The sequence below is a fragment of the Tasmannia lanceolata genome, unplaced genomic scaffold (assembly GCF_043159265.1).
Source record: "Tasmannia lanceolata isolate RefF3 unplaced genomic scaffold, GAP_Taslan_0.1 ptg000011l, whole genome shotgun sequence".
NCBI lineage: Eukaryota > Viridiplantae > Streptophyta > Magnoliopsida > Canellales > Winteraceae > Tasmannia > Tasmannia lanceolata.
Window position 1 is genome coordinate 16,450,466 of NW_027518688.1, and position 26,903 is coordinate 16,477,368.

Here is a 26,903-nt window from a genome sequence, read left to right on the forward strand (position 1 = left end):
ACATGATTTTCGCCCAAAACTCTTCAAAGTTAATTAAAAATGGCATAGGAGACCAAGTGCTTGTACTTGGGCGAATTGGGGGTGCTCTTTGGATCTTCCTCATTCGTCACCAGGCACGGACCTTTGCATCTCTGGTTATCCGTTGCGACAGAGTATTTTATGGGGTTCCAGGGCCGACTCCCTGGATGGCGACTCTGAGTTATTTTAGGTATGTCTTGGTTTCGAGGCTTTTGTCTCCGGATCAAGATGTATCTCATACATATACATCGCCCCCCATGCTGTGAGTGGCATCTGTTTCGAGAGTTCCTTGGTAGAGCTCTCCTTCACATCGTGGAGGTCTTAGAGGATTGACGGGGGATCTCACGTCCCTCGCTCACCGTCCTCAGGATCGGGGTCCACACATGGCTACATTAAGGTGTATAATTCCCTGGTGCACAGCTCTAACATCCACCTCATTTGCATCCGCGGTCGGTATGGACCCCAAAAAAGCCCACAAAAAATTTCCTCCAGAATTTCTCAACACCCCACCGATGGCAGCGGTAGACCTGACAAATGGGTAACCCACGCGGGTACGGGTACCAGCGGGTACGGGTAAGAAATATCAGCGCGGGTACATGTCGCCTTTCATGATCCCGGAACCCACCCGGGCGGGTACGGGTATACCCGCGGGTAACCCGGCAAATTTAAAGAAGAAATTATATATATACCCATTATGTGTTCATACACCCATTCATCATATAATTTCTTTTGGTACATATATATATATATATATATATATATATGAACACATAAAGGTGGTACGATGGATGTACAAGCCTTGATATTTAATCCGACAGCAGCTTCTTAACAAGTGAGCTGATGTTGGATCAAATATCAAGGATGGGATGATGAGTACATGTTTATACGCCCATTCATCATACAATTTTTCATTTACTTTAACAAGTGTTTGTTTTGGTACAACCAAAGATACCACTCACATAATCTTATTGCTTTGACTTGTTTTGTTGGCCCACCCACATAGTCTTTTCTTTACTGTTTAGTGTTTCGGCCTTAAAAACAAAAAGTTGAAAACCGAATGGTGGGTAACCCGCGGGCACCAACGCCCGACCTAGACCCACCTGCGGGTCACGGGTACGGGTATTTTTTTTTCGCAGGTAATGAAATTGGTACCCGTACCCCTGCGGGCCGGGTGTACCCGCGGGTACGGGTCCCATTTTGCCAGGTCTAGCCAGCAGGGCCCAGATTCCCCGTACTAGACCCATCGAGATTCATTTTGAGCATTCCATTAGAGATATCCAAGCTTAGACTACTTTAGGCCTTCTTTCCATACTGAAGCATACCTCCCTCCTTTCTTCCCAAGCAATTACAACAATGAAAGTTTTTATATATAGGAAGTGGGGAGATTTAGCCACTCCCTCAAAAATTCTAGCATTCCTTTCTTTCCATATGATCCACAAAGTTGTACGTAAATATAATTCCCAAAGGACCTTACCTTTCTTTTTCCAAGGCACTCCTGGCCAACCCTCAATAAAATCAGGGAGAGAGGAACACTAAACCTGAATAGGATATGGCCCCACACTGCCCTTACCACTTTGCAGTGGATAAACATGTGATCAATAGTTTCACTTGCCTCAATGTAGAGAGTGCAATGGTCAATCAGCTACATCCCTCTAACCTGAAGGTAATCAATATATGAATTCTACCTCTGCAAGCCGCCAAACTGAAAATGCATACTCAGGCCGAGCCTATATATTCCACACTTTTGCTTCTGTGGAGGGATTAGATGACAGCACAATATGGTTGTAGAAGGATTTGACGGAGAAAACCCCAGTAGTGTCCCAGATCCATATTCTTTTGTCCATGTCACTACTCTTGATGTAGCATGCCTCTAGAACCTGGAATAGTCTCCCAAAGATTCCATATCCCTCTCAAAGAAGGGTTTATCCTTATGCGGGATCTCTATTTAGAATGAGCTTGTTCCATATACCCTCCACTTGGTCATATGTAGGATTGTAGAGATGGACTCAAACGGCCAGATGGATCCAAAGGATCCGAATGTTGATGTACAAGATTTGGACACAACAACTGAATCTGGTCATGTTTGATCTTAAAAAGAAAAGCGGGGAAAGGAGAGCACGGATTCTCAAAAGAAAATGATATTCACACTTATTTGCTTTAGGGTATGTTTGCTTGAACAATTTCTAGGGTTTATTAGGTGTTTGCTTATTTTTGGGGTGCCATATCATCTATATTGGCATTTGGGTGCATGTTTTGATTCAAACTACAAGGAGCCTACTTGCCTTGTGTGCTCATGTGTAATGACTTTTGTTCCCTAACAAATAACTTGAAAAAAACTTCTTTTTCTTAGAGTCTTGGAATTTAGCATTCTTCTGACTTTTTCTCTCCTCTCTATATATTAGTGATGACACCCCACTGCCCCTTATTTTGGTAATGACACCCCACACCAAAAAACTACTTTAGTTGCCAACCAAACTCTACTTACCATTACCCTACGTGGAGACTACTTCGCTGCTATTACACACGCTGACTACTTAAGTTCTAATTCACCAATATACAAGGCTAACAAAGCCTTAGTAAAGGTCGGGGCATCAATTGATTCACTTTTGACCAAATCGACCTATGACTTGGTCAGTATCCATTATAGGTCGGATTCTTTTAGAAGTGCTTTTCTGATCTTATGTCTGGGTTACGATCTATTTTGAATCGGACCGTTCATCAGACTGTCCTCGATCCTACTTATATTTTACATAGTTAGGGCATAAAGTTGAGGAAAGGGAGAGGAAAAAAAACTCAAGAAAAAGGAGAATAGTCATTGAAACAAAACATGAGAAAAAAAGAAATGTATGAAGTTTGGAGTAGGGTCTTTAAATGTTACAAAAATACCAATCACGAATAGATATCAACCAACAAAAATATGAAGGATATATTTTCATACTTTGGCACCCTTCATTCTGATCTAGGACGCTTCATCCGATTTCTGGCTATGTGTAGGTCACTGTCCAAAAGAATGTCGGATCTTAGGATATGGATCCAATTCATGAGCACGAATCTTGTCCATTAAGGATCCATGATATTCTTATCAATCTTTAATTCATTGATAAGATGTATACTTTTTAATCTTTCCTATATGATCTATCTTATTTTATCTTTCTAACTTTATCTTATTCGATATGATAGGATCTTGTAATCTCAACAAAGCTACTTTACAATTAGGGTTCATTTGGATTGCCGGAATCGGGAATCAATATGTATATATGATACAGACTTAAGCAATTCCAGCGTTTGGCTGCATTTTGCAAATGGAATGGGAATGGAAATTTGAGTTCGAACGGAATTAGCGTGGGAATGTTTGGCGCATTTTGATACCCACCTAAGCGGGGTGGTATTCTGATTCCCAGAAACAAGAGAGAAAAAAAAAAGTGTGAAATCTCTGGTCGATTTTAGCTTCTAATAATATTAGGTTTTCCTCACAAACATACCTCTCATCTCCTCTCCTTTTCTCTCCGGATCTGCAACTCAAAATAGGTTTCTCCTCTCCAGCTCTATAAATCGAAACCAAGTCAGAACGTATGCGTCTCCCCCCCCCCCCCCCCTCTCTCTCTCTCTCTCTCTCTCTCTCTCTCTCTCTCTCTCTCCCACTGTTTTTGTCGAAGCCTACAGATGGGTCTCTCTCTCTCTGTTTTTTACAAAACCTAAAGATGGGTCTCTCTCTCTCTCTTTGTTTTTTTACAAAACCCAGATCTCTTTCTCTCTCTTTCTTTTGAAAGTTTATCTAATTACATATTTTCCTTTCATCTGTTTTGGGCATTTCTTTGTGGATGCTTCTTTGATCCACTTGTATACAGGAAATGAGTTTAGGGGCCGATGCTTGAGAAGTGTTTGAGGAAATGCCAGTTAGAGATTTGGGTTCTTGGAATGCCATGATTTTCGGGGTTTGCCCAATGTTAAGTGGCTGAGACATTGAGGAGATGATGTTGCAGGGATGAGGATGGATTGGGTTACTATCTCAAGTATTTTCCCTTTTTGTGCGCCCTTGATGAACATCTTTTGATGGGGTGGTTGATCCATGTCCACATGGTGAATAGTGGGTTAGATTTTAACATTTTTGTGCCATTTGCGGAAAGCCATTCGACAACTGAATTTTGCAATAGAGAACAGCCTCCTCAAATGAATCGAATGAATAAGACAAAATTTGATGTCAATTGAGCATGTGTGGTTCTCTCGTGCAAAGGTCAGCCGCGAAATGGCTTTCCACGAAATTGCCTAGGAAATCCCATTTGGATAATATGAAAAAAAGAGAAGTGATATTTACACCCCTTTTGATCACTAGGGACACCCAATGTCAGTGTATCAATGGCAAAAAGAAGGCTAATGTACTTTCTGTTAGAAAAATCCAGTGGCTTTTGATTGCAAAGTACACTGGCAAATGGGTGTCCCGGTTGATAAAAGGGGCGTAAATATCATTTCCCAAAAACAATTACTGAAAGTTTATTCCATTCTTACGCAGGATGGTACTAAACACTAGAATTGGAATCATGACTGATTCCTTCGTTGAATTCTGATCCTTACCCAAACAATAGAATTGGAATGAACATTCCGTTTACCGGGGGAATTGGAATGGGATTGGAATTTGTTACCCATACCAATTCTTGATTCCTGTTTCCAAACGCACCCTTAGGATCTCTCTCTATCAATGAAAGCCCTCTTAGGGACTCTATGAGCCACGTATTAACACGGCATGCGTTTTTAGGTAAATTTTAAAATAACCCCTTAGTGGCAATTTCATCAAATGCGGGTACTTTTTTTTTTTTCAGAAGTGATCTCAGAGTTCCCTGTTGTACAAATAAAAACATCAAAAGTCTCGCTCAAATTAGTGGTATTCTTTTCCTCCTTTCATTGCGCATGCGTATACAAACCAGAAAAAAAATGTTTAATTACTGTTTGGATTGCAGGAATTTGTTGAAAAGTTTGGAAAGCACAATTGTTTTAGGGATCGTTTGTATATGCGGATTTCAGAATCTTAGATTTCCTCCAAATCGTAGTTGGGAGACGAGAGCAAAAGAAGACCAGCTGTCGTTTTCTGTTTTCTCACCCTTCTCTCAAAAAGAGCAGGAGATCATCCCATGTTTTCAGGTTTTAGAAATCTCAGGATGTGGAAGAGATTTCTAAAACCTGGATTTCTCACTTAAAATCGAAGAAACGCTGTCAAGACAGCATGTGGTAGCTTGATCATGAACCCTCTTTTACACTGTTTTCAAACTAAAACTTGGATTCTAAAATCCACGTATCCAAACGGTCCCTTAGAAATTTCATACTATTGTTACCTAAAAAAAAAAGATAAATCGAACCAACCCTATTCAATTTTTATTTAAAGAGACCTTCAATTTATGATGATGTCCCCCTAATTAAGTTAACATTAATCATATGAGGAATGCTAGACGCCTAGACTGATAGGCACCCTTCCAAAAAATGAGTAAAAGAGCGCCCCCACTGATCAAAATCCACTTACGACAGTTATGCTTGTGATTTTCTGTGCCATCCTAAATGATTTAGACCAATGAGGGTGCCCTTACAAGTTTTTTTTTTTTTTTTTTTCCAAGGGCACCAATGAGTCTCGCATTCCTGTAATAATATTATTTCTCTCTATATAAAAGAATTTTTTTCCCAAGGAATTTTTTTCCATCACAAATGTTTTCTTGCAACCAAACAGGCCACCATTTCCCTGGTTGCACAAAAGCCGGGATGATTTGAGGGTTTTTCTTGGCATCTGGGTGCCATGCGCATCAGCAAAACTCCTTGTTTGATTGTCAATACATCATTGAAATCCCTAGAGACTCCTAGGGATGTCTCCTAGCTAGTTAATCATTGCATGTCTGCCAATGTGTCACACTTGTCCCTTCCCAATAATATCCAAGTCTAAAATCTACATCCTTTTATAGAATTATCTATAGAAGTATGGTTTAATGACTTCCAGTAAAAGTATATTTATCTGCCAATCATGTAAAATCAAGCAATAAGTAACGTTCAAACATTCATATCAATTGAGATTGATGTAGGACGTTTTTTTTTTTTTATTTGTTTTAAGTTTCTAGCAGGAGTCCTAGAGATATATCTTACTTGTGTTTAGTTAATAGAGATAGAGTTGAATTAGATATGGAGTTTATCCTAATCTAGTTAGAGATAAAGTTTGATTTCTATAAATGTTTGGTCTTGTGATGTATAGTGGAGATTTTTTCATGGAATAAATTTCAATTTATTTCTTTTCCTTGTGGATTCAAGGTTTTTCTCAATTCAAGAGTTTTTTTATTAAAGGAGACAGTATTGATCTTCGCATTTTTTCCGCATGCTTCCGCCACGCTAGAGATAAATATAGTCTATTACATCGAAATCTGTTATGGAAACATGATGCTGGAATGAAGTTCTAGAAATTAAATGAAGGGAGATCATTGTCTTCTACCTTCGAGAGAACCCACGAATCCACAAAGAGCACCGTAGAATAAACTTTCCTAAAATGAAATTCCATTGATAATAATCGAAAGTTCCTCACAATAGAATTGCCAAGCCTTAAATGGGCCTAATGACTCCTAAGCAAACGCTCCTTCGTATAATTAAGCAATACTTGCTAAAAATAGTAATTTCTTAAAATAGTTAAAAATATAAATATTACTAAAACTCATTATCAACCCTTAATTAAGAGAATTCTAATCTAATGGACTCTTGAAATCTTAAAATAGCTAGAAATGGGTAGGATAAAATTACTATAAATAATAAATTTTAGCTTTAAACTGAAATTTAAACTCTAAATGTCCTCTTTTTGAGATGCTTTCTTACGGACAATAAGCTTTAGTTAATTGGCCTACCAGTAGGTCTCACGTTGTCTTTCCAATTATATGCAAATGATTCTGATAGTCGCGGCCAAAATTATACCATTCTATAGATAAATGTAGTCTAAAAACCTAGATTTACCTTGTTGTGTACCACTGGAGGCCAAAAAGATGAAATAAAGAATAAAAGGGCCGTTCGATCACCATCGCAGGGAATAAAATACTTCAATCACTATCGAAGGGGGTGATATTTACTTCGATCCCATCGAAGTCGACTTTCTAAGAGCGAAACTAAAAAATACTCAAAAGTTCTAAAAGAACTCAAAAGCCTAAAGGCAAAGTTTTCATTTAATAATTCAAATATGTTCATTACAATATTTTCATAATATCTATTTATAAGAAAAAGAAACCCTAAAGGCTAAGTTAAGACCTAAGCAACTAATCTAAACCTTCCATCTAAGGCGGCACTAATAAAAAAACATAACTAAAATAATCAAAAATAGAAATTTCGTAATAAGCATATAGCGCGACCGTAAAACAACCATAAGTTCCTCAAATCACGTCCAAATCGCGTGATCTTGGACTTGATAGATAGGTAATCGAAAAATCTTTCTAATAATATCAAAATTAAGTCAAACGGATGAGATTTGATGCCTAAAAAGTAGGCTAAAGATGATGAAAATAGACTTTGAAGAATAAGAAACTTCTTCCATGCCATACTTTCTTGGTTTGGTTTTTGTCCATATCAAATATGCATGCTCGCAATGTTTTGTCCTTCTAGCACTATTTCTTATGTGCAGGTGTCACATGGAGTCATTTGTGATTCTTTCTACAGCAAAATATTAATCTAGGGTCCAACAAAAATGCTAAAAAATGGAGGAATATGTTGAGAAAATCTCAAGATGAAGACTGAGATTTTACGTGGTTCGACCAAGATGCCTACATCCATAAGCGAGAACATGATTCACTATGAGAAAACAATATACAAGGATTACAATAGGATTAACATGAAAACACACAACCCTTTCCTTGCATCTTTCAACCAAGACTGCACCCAAGTGAAACCTAAGAAAACCCAAAAGATGAACCCAAGAGAATAACCTGTCAAGAACATGAGAAACCCAAATAAGAATCTCTCTCTCTCTCTCTCTCTCTCTCTCTCTCTCTCTCTCTCTAGCTGCCTCTTGCCGGCACCAACACTTGGTCGTGCAAATAGGTGCTTTTATATCTATGTTTTCTAAAACCTAAAAGAAAAAACTTTCCCATCTTTTCTTCTCCACAAAATAGGAAACAAGGCAACTTTCCATCAGAATCAAACAAAACACTAATTGAGAACACAAGCGATTTACATCATTTTCTATCACCAATTACATGGGTGAAGGCAATCCAAAATCATAGGGTTCCTTATTTGAAGGACCGCGATCATCCTGATCTTATTTACATGGGCTAACAAAGCTTCTCACTTTCATTTTGTGAAGTAAGCATTCATCAGAGATTTGGTAATTCAAAAAAAGCAAGATTGTCAATCTCATGTCTACTTGGGGTTAGTTGAGTCCTTCCATTCCTGCTTTTAACTCCCTCATGCAATCTTGTCCCTCCCATAGCTACAATGTCAAATTTTCCGAAGAAAATTTGGCAAAGGGGGAGATGATGAGGACTCCACTTTTGAAATTGGGATTGAATCCTCGTTTAAAAAGTGGGAAATGACAAAGCAAAAGAAATAAACAACCCCATGAATTATAATCGTCAGCCCACTTCTCACTTTTTCTTCTTTCTCCTTCATATCTTCTCTTCATGAACCTCCCATTGTTTCACAGGCTGAAAGAACCATGGCCAAAAAAATTCCTCCTTCAGTCACTTTTGAATCACCTCCAACCAGACCCGAGATGGCTATCGCCCCATGGAAGAGATTTTTCAACAGATTACGTGGCTCCGCCATTTCATCGGGCCCGATTCCTGCATCTTCGGTTCCCCGTCAGAGAATTCTTCCCGAAGAGGATGAAGAACAAGAATTTATATTTGCAAATACGCGGTGCCTCTCATCCTACTACAGTGTCTTCGTCGCACGCCTTGCCATCATGGTACTTAAATTTTTGAAAACTGATTAATGGGTTTTTATGAGATTAATTTTGTTTTCTTGATCATATATAGCTTAGATGGAGAAGGAGTTTGATTAGTTTCTGGTTTGGGAATTGATTGAAATTTTGACTGTGATATAGTTAGATGAACTATAATAATAATGGGTTGTGTATGAGAAATAACATATAGGAAAATTTTATAAAATAATACTGTAGAACACAAATTATTCCAAATGAGAAGGTTCTTCTTCCTCTTCTTTTTGAATGGCAAGAGAAGGTTCTTCCTGTAATAAAAAGAAAGTGTCCCAAAAATTTGTTTGATCGAAAGTTTACACACAAGCTGCACCCTAATGAAATCTGGGGTGTAAAGCAAATAGATCTTAGGAAGGAGTGGAAGTCTATTAGGAGCTTCTACTGTTGGAGAGGGGGAGAAAAAAAATTAAAAAATAGTGACAACATCAAATTAAGGGAGTGTAAATATTATCTCCCTTGCTTATATACAATGGGCGAATTGGATTCATGGCTAAAATATGTGTTTTTATTAATATTATTTTAATGGGTAAAAATACAAAAGGAGTCTTGAGTGCTTAAAATTATTAATATACATTTAGGACGCTTTAAATAACTTTCGGTACCATTTCTTTCAATCCAATTGGCACCCCGAATTTTAAATAATTTGGGGAGTGCACAAGGCAACCGAATTTTTTCATTGTATATGATATATATTACTTGGGAATTGCTAGCGTCCATCGCAAAAGGCTTTTCACGGCTGGTGTGTCGTGCGTCAGACTAGCCACCACGTGAATGAAGACAAAAGTTGTTGTCTCCATTCACGACGTGGCTGGTCTAAAGTGTGACGGACCAGCTACGAAAGCCTTTTGCGATGGACCTTAGCAAATCCCATATTACTTTTATATCTATCTTAGTTAATGGTTTTCAAAGTGGTCTTAATTTCTTATTTAAAAATCGAGGAATTCTAGACTGAAGGGAGCCCTTGCAAAAAAGAGGTGAAAGGGCTCTCCGATTGGCTACACATCACCATCATGCATTAATAACGGCTGAAAAGTCAAACATGATGGTGATGTGCAGCCAATGGGGGAGCCCTTTCACCTCTTTTTTGCAAGGGCTCCCTTCAGTCTAGACTTCCTCTTAAAAATAATATTAAATTAATTTAATCTTTTTTACAAATAAGGGGCCAAATGGGTGGCATCCAACTAGGCCCTTAACCATATGTTATGAAGTTATTTTACTTGATCTCAGTTTCTTTAAATGTAAAATGGTTGTAAAACAAACTTTATGGTCATTTTTCACATAAAATGGGTGTAAATTTTGTTTTACACCATTTTACTTACAAAGAAACACAACCTCCGGCTGCACATTTGGCCAAATACCATTGATAATACCTTCATCGAATGATCCTTGATCCATTAAGCCTCCTTTAGGGTTCCACAAATGAAAGCTAAACCATTGGATTTTGTAGTTTTTTTCTTAAGCATGGGATGTCCATTTTGTGTAGGACCAAGACCATATGAGATATCCAAGAAGATCTAACAGTAATGAAGTTTCTTTCTTTTCTGTTTTTCTCTATACAGAATCCTTTTCATGTTATCATCAACCTTAGAACATCATGAGCTGACCGTTGATAATATGAGGGCATATATGTGACATCAAGACCGTTGATAATCTAGAACGTCATGAGCTGACCCACATGATCTTGGTCCCATCAGGGGGACGTACATCCCTCGAATAAGATAAAGGATATCAAAAATTAATGGTTTATCCTTTCTCGACAAAAAATAATCAAGTCTTGATGGAAGGTGTTCTCAACGGTTTGGATCATCCTATGAAGTAGGCCCACTGCACTTTTTGAAAAATACTGGACTACACGTGCACATATCATATAAAGTCTCTAATACAGGCATGGTTTTAAATTTCGACAGAAATCCGAAATTTAGGATTTCAGTGGGGACCAAAACCGAAATTTCCAGAAATTTGATATTTCGCGAAATACCAAATTTTGGCCGAAATTTCAGAATTTCAGTCCCAAATTTTGAAGCTTAATACGAAATTTCGGATTTCAGTAGGATCCGAAATAGGTACCGAAATCGAAATTTAAAACCTTGAATACAGGAATACACATAGAATAGTTATCTAAAATGGTGAAAAAAAAAGTCACATAGCAAGAGAAGAAAATACTGGACTTCACACGAATATAAAATCTCCATGAAGTTTAATATTTTTCGAAAAGTACAGTGGGCCTACTTCATAGGATGATCCAAACCTTTCATTTGTTGGGTCGCAACGTAAATGGGCTGCACCCTTAGATCATATCCATAGGATGATCCTAACCCTCCAATCTGTAGAGGCACTGCAAATTATAGAGAACTCTGTAGATCGGAGGGTTAGGATCATCCTATGGAAATGATCTGAGGGGTACAGCCTGTTTACCTTATGGTCCAACAAATGAACGGTTTTGACCATCCTGTTAAGTGGGTCCGACCATACTTTCTGAAAAATACTGGACTTCATGAGCACACGGCATATAAAATCTCCCTGTATTATGTATAGACTGTATAGTCAACTTTAATACTTTTTGCACTTCAGGATTAAGATTGAGTTTCTTGATGGATCTTTTATATTTCAAAGAGAAAACAAGCTTGATGCTTCAAGAACTTAAATGGGATTTCATCTAGATAACAATTAACTATTGTATAGTTATTCTTTCTTAGAGTTCTCCATAACTAAAATGATTTTTTAGATCAATTTTTCAGTGTTTTATTCTTTATTGTGGTTTTATACAACTGATTAGTAAAGAATTTGGAGAGATTATTGGTAAGGATTGTTAGATTGATCTTAGTTAGATTAATAAAAACAATTGTAATCATCTTGTTTCTAGTGATTTTTCATTGCCATACCCAAGGATAGGTACCATTGTCCATGCAAAAAAGTTTTTGGTGTTCTTGTGTGTGCCATATTTCTTCTTTATTGCACGCAAGGTGTGAGTGTGGACTTTATCGTAAAATTACAACAATTGGTATCAGAGCCGCCTGGTTGGTGGCTTAAATTGAGGAAGAGGAAGAAGCATGTATCTTTTTCAGAGATTTGTATACGTAGGTGGACTCTGATTGCATGTTGAGTGTGCTTCTCTTCATTTTGGTATTTAGAGTAGGTGATTTGATAGAGTTTCCAATTTATTAGAGGTAGTTTGTAACTTTGTATTCAGTTTTGCTCGATCAAATCATGCTTCCATGCTGTTTTAAAAAATCAGCAGGTGAAGAACATCGATTTTGATCAAAATTGATGGGGTTCTAAGTGTCACTCTTAGGTTTTGGCTGGGCTTTTTTAAAATCAATAGGTGATTTTTGTGATCAATATTTGAACTAACTTGCCGAAATTTCAGAGAGCCAACACACGTGCATTGGTTTTGTTGACAAAGTCAAATATAGTCAGAACTAGGATGATTAAATAAAAGTGTGTAGTTAGTACTTCAAAGAGCCATTAGATGTTTGTGATGATAGCTGACAGGTAAAGAGGCCATCAATAAATCTTCAAGGTGGCTAAAAAGCAAGCCAATAATATGGAGATTGTTTGGTTTTAGTAACTTGTTTCATAGTCATAGATCTATCTCTAGTTTCCTTGATCGACTAAGAGTAGATTTATGTTTTAGTTTTTGGATATCTAAGCATATAATATTAGGAACAATTACCAATGGGGGATAAAAATTAGGCAGAATTATCAACAGGACCCATGCTTTTCAGAAATTATCAACGAGGGACAAAAGAGGTCTTGTCAGTAAAAGCTGGACGAAAATGCCCTTTTCTTAAGCAACACGTTTTGTTTTTCCACTTTTCCCTCTCCTCTCTTCTTTCCCTCTTTTTTCTTTTACTTTTCCATTTTCAACTTTGTGTTTTACCCTACCAGTCGTCTTCTTCGTCATTTAGCCACCATTGGCAGGCGGGAAAGCTCGAAAACTTGAAACGTGAGTTCATTCCCATCTATCTCTCTGTAGGTTTTGTTTTTCATTTGTTTTAGGGTTTTGCATTTCTCCTTCTCCCTTTTAATGGAGGATGAGGGAGATGAATTGTAGGGTAGAAAGAAAAAAAACGGTGAAAATGAACAAGTGAAAAAACAGAAAGTAAAAACGTGTTCATAAGGGACTTGATACAGAAAGTAAAAACGTGTTCATAAGGGACTTTGATATGCCCATTCGGAATTTGGTAACCCCATTTTGATACTGGATAACCCCAACCCCAAAGACTTGAAAACCCCCTTCCAAAACTCCAGTACCCTCGGCAATTTTAAGGGACTTGATAAGCCCATTCGTAAATTGGTAACCCCATTTTGATAATAGATAACCCCAATCCCAAATACTTGAAAACCCCCTTTCAAAACTTTAGTACCTTCGACCAATTTTCAGGGACTTGACAAACCTATTCATAAATTGGTAACCTTATTTTGATACTAGATAACTCCAATCCTAGAAAATTGAAAACCCCCTTCCAAAACTCCAGTACCCTCAACCAATTTTCAAAGATTTGATAAGCCCATTCGGAAATTGGTAACCCCATTTTTTATACTAAATAACCCCAATCCCAAAGACTTGAAAAACCCCTTCCAAAACTCCAGTACCCTTGGCCAATTTTCAAGGACTTGATAACCCCATTCAAAAATTGGTAACCCCATTTTTTATACTAGATAACCCCAATCCTAGAGACTTGAAAAACCCCCTTCCAAAACTCCAGTACCATCGGCCAATTTTCAAGCACTTGATAAGCCCATTCGAAAATTGATAACCCTACTTTTGAGAGTTGTTAACCCCCTTCCAAAGAGTTGATAAACCCCTTCTGCTACAAAACCCCCTGCCTATAGCAACTCTTCTAATGACATTACAATTCTGCTCATGATAGAAATAACAAAAGAAATTGATGTTGTTTTCATTAAATGTGCTTCATGTATTACATCCCAATTTGTGTATTACAAAAAAAATTAAGTAAATCAAAAAATGTGTAGCCATCCATTCATGTATTACATCAACTTTTTCTGATACAACCACTTGTCTTCCAAAAACTAAATGAAGTCATCCATGCATTATCTCCAGAACACACCCTAAAATACAAACCGCTTAAACCCTAAACAAGATAAATCAGAACCAGAAGAATGAAAAATAGTGCAAAACCATAAAAAAAATAAAAAATAAAATAAAACCTAGATACAGACAAATAGATGGTAAGAAGTCAACATTCAAGTTTTTAAGATTTGCCAACAACAATGGAGGCTGAACAAGGGGGAAGATGACCAGTGTTGTGAAAAATAAAAAAATGTGATAATGGAAAAGTAAAAGAAGAGGGAAGAAGGAAAAAACAAGGTCAAAACGTGTTATAAATGCCAAAGGGCATTTTCGTCCAACTTTTACTGACAAGACCTCTTTTGTCCCTCGTTGATAATTTCTGAAAAGCATGGGTCCTGTTGATAATTTCACCTAATGTTTGTCCCCCATTGGTAATTGTTCCATAATGTTATTAGAAACCTTACAAGAATGGCGCGGTGTGTGACTGTTGAGAGAGGGAGTAAAAGGTTTTGTAAAGATCATGAAGAAGGATTGTAAGGTTAATCTGGGTTTAGATAATCAGAAAAATCATTGTCTTTTTTTCTGGGTATAGTCAATTTCTTGTTGACTCGCGTTTGGACGTAGGTACCCTTGCCAAATCACAAAAAATCTTGGTATTTATGTCTGCCTTTTTTGTTCTTTATTCTTTGCTATGTGGCTGTGGATTTTTCAATAAAATCACAACATGCAGTATGTTTAGCTCAAGTTAATGGTCCATGAAACTTCCAAGTCACCAAGATCTTGAATTGTCTGGATCAGTGTTAACTGCTTTAAGTTACTAATAAGATAGGCTCAATTCATCACATTCACTCACATTTCTCATGAGGGGCTTCTTTATAATTCAAAATCTGATAAAGTTTAAACCAGTTCATGCCAAATTATATCTGGAACAAAATCTAGAATCGTTATTTTTTAGGCTTCCACTCAACAAACATGAGGCTGGATGTTTAAATGATATTAGATTTTCTGATACAGGATCCTGGTGTAGGATCGATTAGATTATTCATCCAGGCTTCTGATACATCACAACTGCACAGTTTGTTTCGTTCTTTTTCTTTTCTTTTTTTGAAATGGGGGAGTTTTATTGATGAGAAAAAAGCTCACAACGATAACATACAGAAAACAATCACCAAGAAATCAAAGATAGTCAAGGAGGCAAGAAGTTGAAGACCTCCAATGTTGGGCGATTGACCCTGACCCGGGCAAGCCTATTTGCCTCGCTATTTGCCAATCTCTAAACATTCTGAAATCGAACCAAGAGCCCCTCCACAGTATCTAATATCTCATCTATAATCTCGGAGAAGCTCCAAGAGGGAGTGTCATCAAGCCATCTGATTACGTTACGTGAATCACCCTCCACGATAATATTATCCAAGCCTTCTTTAGCAATCAGTCTAATTCCTTGGAGCGCAGCCCTCAATTCCTCTTCGTTAGAGTCTTTGATTCCAATAGGCCAAGAAAAGGCCCACTTGGTATTACCAGCATTGGCTCTGATAAGACCCTCGCTGCTCTTCAGGCATGGGTTGCCAAGACCAAAACCGTCGAAATTTGGCTTGACCCGCCCAGGCTCAGGGGAACTCCACCTGGGAGCCCTCACCACCCTCATGATCCCTCCTCACACAGATCTCCCGCTACGATCGTCTGATATCGAGGTAGAGTACAATATGAAGCAAGGAAGAATTCTAGCCCACAATATTACTAACAATACAATCCTCTCAAAGGAGAAAGTGACGCTGCTGGTTCCATTTTTGAACGTGCGAGCATTTCATTCTTTCCATGATACCCAAATGGAGGCCAACAGAACGAGCTTCCATAGGATCATGCCTTTTCTAGGCAAGGGCACAAAAAACCAAGAGTCCAGGAGATCAGCAATGTGAGCTGGGAACACCCAAGAGATTCCGAAAATGCCTTTTCTGATGAAAAATGATGAAAAATCAAATTGAATGCTATTGGGAACAAACTGAGGGCACTACACTGTGATGGATTATATACATCTTCATACTGTCTAAAAATTACAGAGTTGTGTATAGATCCTCTGTTTAGCTTCTCATTTCTTCTTGTTTCTGCAGGTAATGCTAGCCATTTTAATTGGGATGCTGACCATACTGACATGGCATTTTACAAAGGTTTACACAACAAAATCAATAAATACCTTAGCATACGGACTCCGTTATGAACTTCTTCAGAGACCCATATTGAGGATGTGGAACATTTTGAATTCCACTGTAGAAATCACAATGGCCCAGGTTAAGCTTTCTGAATATGTGATTGGTCAGTATGGAAACCCAGTAACCCATACGCAACAATTCGAGGTCTGTCTTACTTCTATGCTACATCTGTAATTCCTTCCTTGCAAATAATTCATTACTAAGATATTATTTACTTTGATTCATGGCAGTTGTACAAAGAAATGCGAGACATAACGTGGGCTCTCTTTGCAAGTCGAAAAGCTCTCAATGCAATAACTATAAGTTACAGAAATGGTTTTGTTCAGGCATTTCACAGAGATCATAGGAGTAACAGCACATTTTTCATCTATTCTGACCTCGTAAATTCTTCATATAATGGCTGGCACGACAAATCCGTAGATCATAATTCCTCTGCAATATGGTATAGAGAACCACTTGATCCCATTACTGGTGTGAAGACCGGGATTCAAAGACAAATCCCACCAGATGATCTAATCAACATTGCAGGTTTATCAGAAGTACGCGATGGTGCAGCGTCGTGGCATGTAGCAGTGAGCAAATTTACAGATTCGCCAATGCTTTCAGCAGCATTACCAGCTCGCGATTCGAATGGAAGCATAGTGGCGGTTGTTGGTGTTACTGCCGCCCTTTATAGTGTGGGTCAGCTGATGAGAGAACTGGTAGAATCTAATAGTGGGTACATGTATTTGACTTCTCAGGAGGGTTATGTACTAGCAACTTCAACAGATGCTCCTCTTTTGAGGAATTCAACAGAGGGACCAGAGCTTATGATGGCCGTTGATTCACAAGATCGCATAATAAGATCAGGAGCTGAGTGGTTGCAGAATGCATATGGCAATAAGGTTTCTCTCAATCATGAGGTTCATGCTGAGAATGTAATGCTTGGACACCAGAGATATTACATTGATAGCTTTTCCCTAAATTTAAAGAGACTTCCTTCGGTAAGATTTATGGGTATGCATTTTGATCTTAATTCTCATTTGGGCCATATTGCATTGTTCTTATTTTTTACTATTTTGAAATATATTGTAATTTACAGAGTTTTATAAGATATTGTGATCATTAAACTTCCTGCAGGTTGGGGTTATCATCATTCCAAGAAAATACATAATGGGAAAAGTCGATGAAAGAGCTCTCACGACATTGATCATACTGATATCTGCATCTCTTTGTATTCTTGTCATTGGGTGTGTTTGCATTATGATATTGACGAGTGGTGTTTCAAAGGAAATGAAACTGAGAGCAGAACTGATAAGTCATCTTGATGCAAGAAGGCGGGCAGAGGCATCAAGCAATTACAAAAGCCAGTTTCTAGCAAATATGAGGTAACCAATCATTTTCAGACTATTCAATTTATAAACAAGTGTATGAAAGATTTTTATTCAAGCATATTCCATGTTAGAATTGAAATTTATTCAACACCTAAGCTTGCAAGTGAAATTTCTTCTACACCTAAGCAGGTAGATTTTTAGAAAGGTTACATAGTGACGGTGTCACAAGGGTAGTAAATGCATGTTTTTAATAAACAACCATCCCATGGAAAAATAAAACATACAGAAGCAACCATGCCATCAGCCATCCATGACATGGAAAAATGTAAACAAGCAATGGAAACAAACACAAACATATCCATGAACCCAATTTGGTATCTTTGATTATAGAGATTCTCGCACTGACCTTACTTGAATAAGGGAATCCCTACAACGCCATATTACCAAATTGAGGGTGAGAATTAGGTTGTGAGATAGCTTTCTTAAGAAAAAGAAAGTTGCTACATAAAGAACTGAGATATTTAACTCAGATATGTCTTGTTTTTGGAAAAGAAGAGGGCCCAAGTAGCTTAGCAAAATACCAAAAAAAAAAAAAAAAATTGTATAGAGTTTTCCAAAACTCAGTCGAAGCCAAATGAGAAAAAAGGTGGCGCCCAGAACAGATTTCGCAATAATAAATGATTAGGGTACTCTTAATTATACTCCCCTTAATTATAGGGTTATCATGTACATGAGAACATTTGTTATTGGAAATTTTATCCATGTTGAATGTCTGTTTTTACCATAGAATCCCAGCTAGGTTAACCCCTTATGTTGGGTTTGTGCTCCCTAATCAAAGCTAACATGGTATCAAAGCAGAAACTCAGGATTTCAATGTATAGGGATTGGTGCAAAGTTCAAACATCCACGATTCTTTAACTAATAAGGTTGTTGAGGATCAGATCCACTTGGTGATAGGCTGTGTTGCATGGATTCTGATTTGCGTGTCGGGATTTGACACAAATTTGAGGTGTCAGATTAGGCAAACCGCAAAAAGACTCGTGGGATTGGTAATTTTTATTAAATAAAATAGAAAACTTAAAATTGGAAGGGCCTTCCAAATGAATGCTTTGGATCCCCCAAAAAATGTGGGGCCACATGTGTTTTTGAGCTATAGCTTAGATATGCTTATCTAAGCTATAGCTTAGGAACACTTTCCTCATATATATATATATATATATATATATATATATATATATATATATATATATATATATATATATATATATATATATATATAATTTGAGGGTGGAGGGTGGAGGCATTAGGGATTTTATTAAGAGAGGACAAGCTGTGCTTTTATAAAAATAAAAAAAATAAGAAGAAAATATGTTTAAAGGGAAAATATGCAGGATTCAAATTTTAAAAGAGACAACAATGTGTCGGATTTGCCCAAAAAAATAAGATTCGTGTGGGACACGGCTACGAGAAGATTACGGTGTGTCCCACGTGAATCCATGTACGAAACGTGTGTCGACACGGATTCAACATACGCAGGCAAAGAATCCATGCAACACAGATGGGAGAAGATCTATGATGGGTCCTTATTTTCCCTCATCATATCTATTGGGTGATAACTTTACTAAGGCTTTAGGACCTTCTCTCACCTCAGGAGTGTTGTCTTGTGTTATAGGTACATTTTTATGTGTGAATTATGTGCGCAGGTTATTCTTTTTATTGTTTCCCCTTCATTAAGGGTACTTTAGTCATTGTAATAAAATATATCTCTTGGATGTTGATATATGGGAAAGGGGACTCTCTCCTTACACTTTTCATCACAATATTTCTATCTTCTCTATCATCTCTTTCCTATCTTCTTCTTCTTTGTTTGTTTCTCCACTGCCACTCTTGATTCCATCAAGCATCACTACTAGTCTCAGCTTGAGAAACTAAACTGATGTACGCCACGGAAGAGAAATAGAAGAATAAGAGGAGAAAGAATAGAGAAAGAGAAGAAGAAAGGGAAAGGGGAAAAAGAGAGGAGATTAGAGGGGAGAATCTCAATCAATGTTATTGCATCCAAGGTTTTAAATTTCGACCGAAATCCGAAATTTTGGATTTCGACCGAAATCCGAAATTTTGGATTTCGGTCAACAACGAAACCGAAACGTTCCGAAACCAAAATTATCGAAACGTACCAAATTTCGATCGAAATTTCCAAAATTTCAGAAATTTCGGTCTAAATTTGAATATAATATTAATATTTTATTTCTTTACAGAATTTTAGGTGAAATTACCGAAATTTCGGGAGAAAAATCAGCCGTTTCGATAACCTTTACCCAATTTCGATCAAAATTTCGGGATTTCAGCTGAAATTTCAGTTTCGGTGAATTCTAAAATTATAGCCGAAACCGAAATTCAAAACCTTAATTGCATCAAAAGCTAAAATCTCTAATACATGAGGGCTTTATATAGGTAATTGAAATAGCATGGAAAATAAAAGCCCTAAAAACTAAAACATAGAAATAAAATTCTTAGAAACTAAATACGATGGAAATAAATCCCTAAAAGTCCTAATGGGAAAATATGCCTCTTATTTGGGCCTACAATTCGCATCATAAACTAAATCCAAAATACATTTTTAACGAGTTTCCCAGTTAAATCCTAGGTCATTACTAGTGCATTTTCATTATCAGTCTTGAGAACTTAGTTACCTAATACCATGGCATCACACACTTTGCAGAGATTGAATGACTCCTTATTTGGCAGAAAATGCAACACTTAGTTGCACCGTTTCATTCTAGAAAGTAGATACCAAAGGTCTGATGCATTTTATATTGATCTTTTAATCCATAATGTGGTAAAATATATTTTCTTTTTTGTTACATTACAGTCATGAGTTGCGAACACCTATGGCTGCAGTAATAGGATTGTTGGACATTCTTTTATGTGATGACTGTCTTACAAATGAGCAATTCGCCATGGTTACACAGATTCGTATATGTTCAACTGCTTTACTCCGGCTTCTCAATAACATCTTGGACATTAGTAAGGTGAGATTGAAATATAAGTTAATTTATGATTGATAAGGACATGCACAATTAAATTAGAATTATGTGTCAATAAATTGCATGGCCATATTCTGGAGCTCAACTTGCAATTCAGGTCGTCAACAAGGAAGCTTCGATGAAATTTGATTTAAATTATCATATACATTCAATACTTCACCACTAATTCTATCAGGAAAAGGAATATATGTTATAATTACAACTCTGCGGCAAAGATATGCATAAAAATGTGATCTATCATATGGAAGCTAGTTACTTGCTTGGTTACATTATGTCAACCATGTCTGCTCAGTTTTTACAGCATCCATGTAATAAAATTCCAGAAGACAATGGGTCATATCAGGACTCACTTTTCAGCCTATTTTTACCAATTATTGTTCTCATATAGCATCAATATCATTCAATGGATCTAACTTCTGCACTATGCCTTGGATGAGTTCAATGGATCTAACTTCTGCACTATGCCTTGGATGGTGTCTCAGTACCAAGGTTTTAAATTTCGGTTTCGGCTATAATTTCGGGATTCACCGAAACTGAAATTTCAGCCGAAATCCCGAAATTTCGGTCGAAATTGGGTAGAAACTGCTGATTTTTCTCCCGAAATTTCGGTAATTTCGCCTGAAATTCCGTAAAGAAATAAAATATTAATATTATATTCAAATTTCGACCGATTGAAATTTGGTACGTTTCGATAATTTCGGTTTCGGTTTCGTTGTTGACCGAAATTTCGGATTTCGGTCAAAATTTAAAACCTTGCTCAGTACTAGACATTCTGTAGGTACAGAATCTAATGGATCCATCAAAGTAGGATATGGAAATAGATAGATAAAACTAGATTCATAAAAGATACAGTTGTGGTGGAGAGAGAGAGAGAGAGAGAGGCAACGATACAAAGTGACGCTCACACACACACACACACACATATATATATATATATATATATATATCGGTTAGTCCATGGATTTTCCTTCCTTTTGCCACATTATATTGGTTAGTCCATGGATTTTCCTTCCTTTTGCCACATTTCACCCAAGGGTTGAAGGGAGATATTGCATCATGCTATTCGCGAGGGGTAAATTGAGCTGGCAAAACCCTCGAAGCATACGAGCAGCTAGTGAGATGTTCTTGTCTAGGCCACAAGGTTGGAGAAGACAGAGGTGCTTTTGACTAGCCCACAAGATGTCTCGCTCGTCTAGGCCGCGAAGCTAAGGCACTCGGCAGGTCCGCAAGGCCAGACGCTCTCGACTAGGCCGCGATGCTGTAGAAACTCTTGACGCTTTCGACTAGCCCGCGAGATGTTCCTCTCGCCTAGGCCGCGAAGATGAAGCACTCCGCAGGCTCACGAGGCTAGACGCTCTCGACTAGGCCGCGATGCTGGAAAAACCAAAGGCGCTTTCGACTAGCCCGCGAGATGTTCTCGTCTAGGCCGCGAAGCTGAAGCACTCGGCAGGCTCGCGAGGCTAGACACCCTCGACTAGGCCGCGATGCTGGAGAAACTAACTCTTGACGCTTTCGACTAGCCTGCGAGATGTTCCCCTCATCTAGGCCGTGAAGCTGAAGCACTCGGCTGGCTCACAGGCTAGACGCTCTTGACTACGATACTAGAGAAACCCTTGACGCTTTCGACTAGCCCGCGAGATGTTCCGCTCGTCTAGGCCGCAAAGATGAAGCACTCTGCGGGCCCTCGAGGCTAGACGCTCTCGACTAGGCTGCGATGCTGGAGAAACCCTTGACACTTTCGAATAGATCGCAAGATGTTCCACTCGTCTAGGCTGCGAAGCTTAAGCACTCGGCGGGCCTGTGAGGCTAGACGCTCTCGACTAGACCGCGATGCTGGAGAAACCCTTGACGCTTTCATCTAGATTGTGAGATGTTCTGCCCGTCTAGGCCGCAAAGCTGAAGCACTCGGCGGTCCTGCGAGGCTATACGCTCTCGACTAGGCTGCGATGCTGGAGAAAACGTGACGCTTTCGACTAGCCCAGGGGATGTTCGGCCTCGAAGCTGAAGCACTCGACGGGCCTGCGAGGCTAGACGCTCTCGACTAGGCTGCGATGCTGGAGAAACACTTGACACTTTCGACTAGACCGCGTGATGTTCCGCCCGTCTAGGCCGTGAAGCCGAAGCACTCGGCGGGCCCGCGAGGCTAGACGCTCTCGATTAGACAGCGACGCTGGAGAAACCCTTGATGCTTTCAGCTAGCCCGCGAGATGTTTCGGTCATCTAGGCCGCGAAGCTGACGCACTCGGCGGGCCCACGAGGCTAAATGCTCTCGAGTAGACTGCGAGGCTGTTTGCCGGAGAAATCTCTAATCCGATGAATTGACAGGGCTGAGAAGGCTGGGCGCATGCTAGGTTTTGCCTGCCTTGGCAAAGTCATGACCAAGAGAGGGGTTAATGTGGCCGGCGAAGTGGCAATGTGTTGAGAACGTGTTGAGCCCCCCTCGACGTGGGGAGGATATAGCCGAAGAATGGGCTCGACTTAGCCGGCGAGATGGTGATGCGTTGAGGGCGGTTGAGCCCCCTCGACGTGGGGAAGATATAGTCGAAGAACGGAATCGACTAACCGGCAAGGTGGTGACACATTGAGTGTGTGTTGAGCCCCCTCGATGCGGCGAGGATGTAGCCGAAGAAAGGAATCGACTCAGTCGGCGAGGTGGCGATGTGCTGAGCACTTGTTGAGCCCCCCTTGGCATGGCGAGGATGTAGCCGAAGAATGGAATCGACTCAGTCGGCGAGGTGGCGACACGTTGAGCCCGTGTTGAGCCCCCCTTGATGCGGCGAGGATGTTGCCGAAGAATGGAATCAACTCAGCCAGCGAGGCGACGATGTGTTGAGCGCGTGTTGAGCCCCCCTCGACGTGGATGATGTTCTTTTCATAGGAGGGGACCAGTATCAGGGAGAAGGGTCCGACGATCATGGTCGTAGCAGAGACCTGCGCGGATCCTCGCACGAGGAGAGAGCTGCTAGCTACCGTAGTGGCAGGTCTTTCTGGATGAACTCACAGAGGAAGCCTTGCTAAATGAGCTCCTCAATCTGGTTCTGCAAGAGGCGGGAGGTTTCATTGTCATGTCCATATCCTCGGTGGAATTAGCAGAACTTAGTTTTGTCGACTCTCGCACCGTCAGAGCATAGTCTTGCAGGCCACCAAAGAAGGCTTCCGCTCTCATGGGATATGTACGAAAGGATGACCTTCAAGGAGGTGTTAAGCGAGGCATGCTCCCCAGGCCTCGAAGGCGGATTATTAGCTCGTTCAGGTGGTCTTTCTTGACGAGGCAGCCTACTCTGCTCTCTTCCAAGTGAACCAGTGCTACGCCCTCCATGCTGATGGAGGGATGAATTTCGCCAAACTCCTTTGGGGCTTCGGGCGCGGATGCGCTCTCTGCATAGCCGATGAAGGTGTTGACCTGGGAAGCATTGCAAATTGTAGGGGACAAGAATGCGGATGATCTCCTCCATGAAGGGGAGGTCATTATCAGAGCGATGATTATAAGCCATCTCCGTCGTCATAAGAGAAGACGGGAAGCTGAAAGCGGTCCGTACCTACCAACGGGGCCAGCTTTCAATGAAAGCACTAACCTGATGCTGCTTGAATCTGTACTTGGATGTGAACAGTCCGGATGTTGGGGTATTGCCTCTTGTTGGGCTCTGCAGCGTGGGTTGGCTCAACCTGTGACCTGCGTACATGGAACCCAGAGTCAGAACTCTGGGGGAACCCTTTGACACTCAAGTCAGATCGAGGCACCAGGAGATAGGAGAGCTGAACGGAGCAGATGTGAGAAGATCACTGTGGATTGGGGCGGAAACGCGCACAAGAGAGTATGATCACCATAGGGTGGAGGAGATGGACTAGGCTCAACTGATTGCTTGATGCCTCGATGTGCATCACTCTGGTAAGGATGCCAAAGGTCTCTTCTCTTGGGTGAGGCGAATCGATTGCCTCCTCTTTGAGTGGAAGGTTCCCATTTATAGGCGGGAGTTTCGGTTTCCTAGGCGCGATGTGGCGGTGACTTAGACCGCATATATCATTGGAGATGTCGGCGTGGCAGGGCATGCGTGTACGATCATGGAAGATGTGATACAACGGAGCAAAAGATTTGGTTCTTCTGATGGTGACGATTGGCGACTGGTTGATGCAAAGCCTTGTATGGCAGAGGCAGGATTTGCCCCAGATACTAGCGATGACAGCGCGTGGTAGTGATTAGACACCGGGGAGCTTTTCTTGGAGGTGACGCTAGGTGATTCAGGAGGCATCCGCTCGGGGAGGGGGGCAGGGCGGAGGTCACTTGGAGCTGGAGGTGCTCCAGGGCAAGATGTCTCTCACCAAGGTCGCCTACTATCCTGGCCGAGAGGCCTCGCCGTGACGAGTCTGATGCTATGTGTCATCGTCGTAACATAGTTTAACTTTTTTACCCCCAACAACTTGCAAATCTAGTAGTGTAATTTCAATTACTAGTTCTTTCCTTATGATCAATTTTTATATCATTATTAGTATTCGATATTCATGCACATAAAATTGTTATTAATTTTCACTCTGGTGTGATTCATCTGGTTTCCTTATCATATATTTATTTATTTTTATTTGGTGCAACTAGTCCAACTATATTTTTCTTCATTAACAAATATTTTTCCTGGAGTATTCATTTCTAGCATATAAGTTTACCATACTTATACATTTGAATGTAATAACTACCATATAGAATCAACTTATGGTTGATGTTCACACAATTTTGTAGGTTGAATCTGGAAAACTAGTAATGGAAGAAGCTGAGTTTGACTTGGGGAGAGAACTCGAAGGGCTAGTGGATATGTTCTCTGTTCAATGCATTAACCATAATGTAGAGATTGTTCTAGATCTCTCTGGTATGTTATCAAATTTTTCATTTGAAAGGCTCGTTAGTCTGAACACTATAGGAAAGAAAGTGAGTAAAGAAATTAGCAATCCATATTTTGTGTAGACAGAAAAACCGAAACCATAATTTAGAACCTTGGCTAGGGCATCCCTCAAGAATCTAGCCATCCGCACAAAGCATCAAACAAATTCCCTTTGATAGCATGTTGGTCTGCAACTAGGAAGAGTACAAATTCTACGAATTCAGACATTCACATGATGAAAAGGGAATGCCCCCACATCAATCAATGAGCTTCTTGGGTTCTGCCCCTAGTTCAAACCTAATTATCAACTCATTGCACTTTCAGTCTCTAAAAAACATTCTTTTTTTTTTAAAGGGCAAATAGATAATATTAAAAAACGTGACCGAGGAAGTCCCGAGGGAAGTACAAGATAAAATAAAACAAAACAAAAACAGAAAGAGTACAGTAATCAATAAACCGGGAAGTCAAGGAGGAAGATGGTCAAACTGTTCCAAGCCCTCCCTGAAAACTCCTTCTCTGGCTAATTTATCTGCAATCCCGTTTGCCGATCTTTTCACATGATATGCATGAAGATGAAAGACTCCAATTATGTCTTGAATCTCATCCAACTTATGACATTTTTTGAATCACCTTCAATTTTCACCCTATTTAAGACATTGATAAGAAGCTTTATACCATGATGTGCGGCTCAAACCTCTGCCTCGTTCGCGTCCGAAATCCCGATTGGACCCAAGAAGGCCCATTTAACCTTCCCTTGATCATCTCTTAACACCCCACCAATACCAGATGGACCAGGATTCCCCATGCTAGATCCATCAAAGTTAAATTTCAAGAAACCTTGTAAAGGTGGTTCCCATACTTGATCCACCCTCAGTTTTTCCCTAACTCCATTACATATCACCCGCCAACCATGCCACAAATCGAAGGCCGATACAAAAGCAAAGCTGGGTATGAGTTTCACCCAGGAAATGATAAGTGCTACAACTTTGTTGAAGAGGAAAGAGGGACGCCTAGAGATACCTTTGAAGACCCTAGCATTTCTTTCCTTCCATAACACCCATATTATAGCTAGAACGGAAATACTCCACAGAATTTTACCCTTGCCTTTCCATGGACACCACTCCCAATGTTCAAAGAATTGTGATAATTTTTCTGGGAAGATCCATGGGACACCAAATCTAGATAACAATCTATTCCACACCTTTCTAGCTATCTTGCAATGCAGGAGCACAATGATCAACAATTATAATATTCCTCTTTCGAAGGAAATCCACTATCTGGATTCTCTCCAAAATAGCCGTCCATGCAAAAGCTTGTACGCTGGGTGGTGCCTGGATGCTCCATACCTTGGCGACTTTGGAGTTTGTTTGACATTCTTAAACTCTAAACATATCCATATTGGTTTGTTTGACACTAGAGACACTAATAATGTTAAGTAAATCAAGGTAATCATAGTAATCTCAAATGCCGTTGT

General features: G+C 39.5%; 1 protein-coding gene across 1 annotated transcript in view; it reads left to right on the top strand.

Moving 5' to 3' along the window:
* Positions 1 to 8,544: 8,544 nt before the first annotated feature.
* The window catches only part of HK1 (histidine kinase 1), a 32,518-nt gene continuing 14,159 nt past the window's right edge, over positions 8,545 to 26,903 (top strand). The window contains exons 1-6 of the mRNA XM_077390481.1: positions 8,545 to 8,926; positions 16,100 to 16,342; positions 16,429 to 17,181; positions 17,318 to 17,565; positions 20,384 to 20,543; positions 25,291 to 25,417. Coding sequence (XP_077246596.1) covers positions 8,675 to 8,926; positions 16,100 to 16,342; positions 16,429 to 17,181; positions 17,318 to 17,565; positions 20,384 to 20,543; positions 25,291 to 25,417 — 1,783 coding nt within the window. The 5' untranslated portion in view covers positions 8,545 to 8,674. The remainder of the gene's footprint in view (positions 8,927 to 16,099; positions 16,343 to 16,428; positions 17,182 to 17,317; positions 17,566 to 20,383; positions 20,544 to 25,290; positions 25,418 to 26,903) is intronic.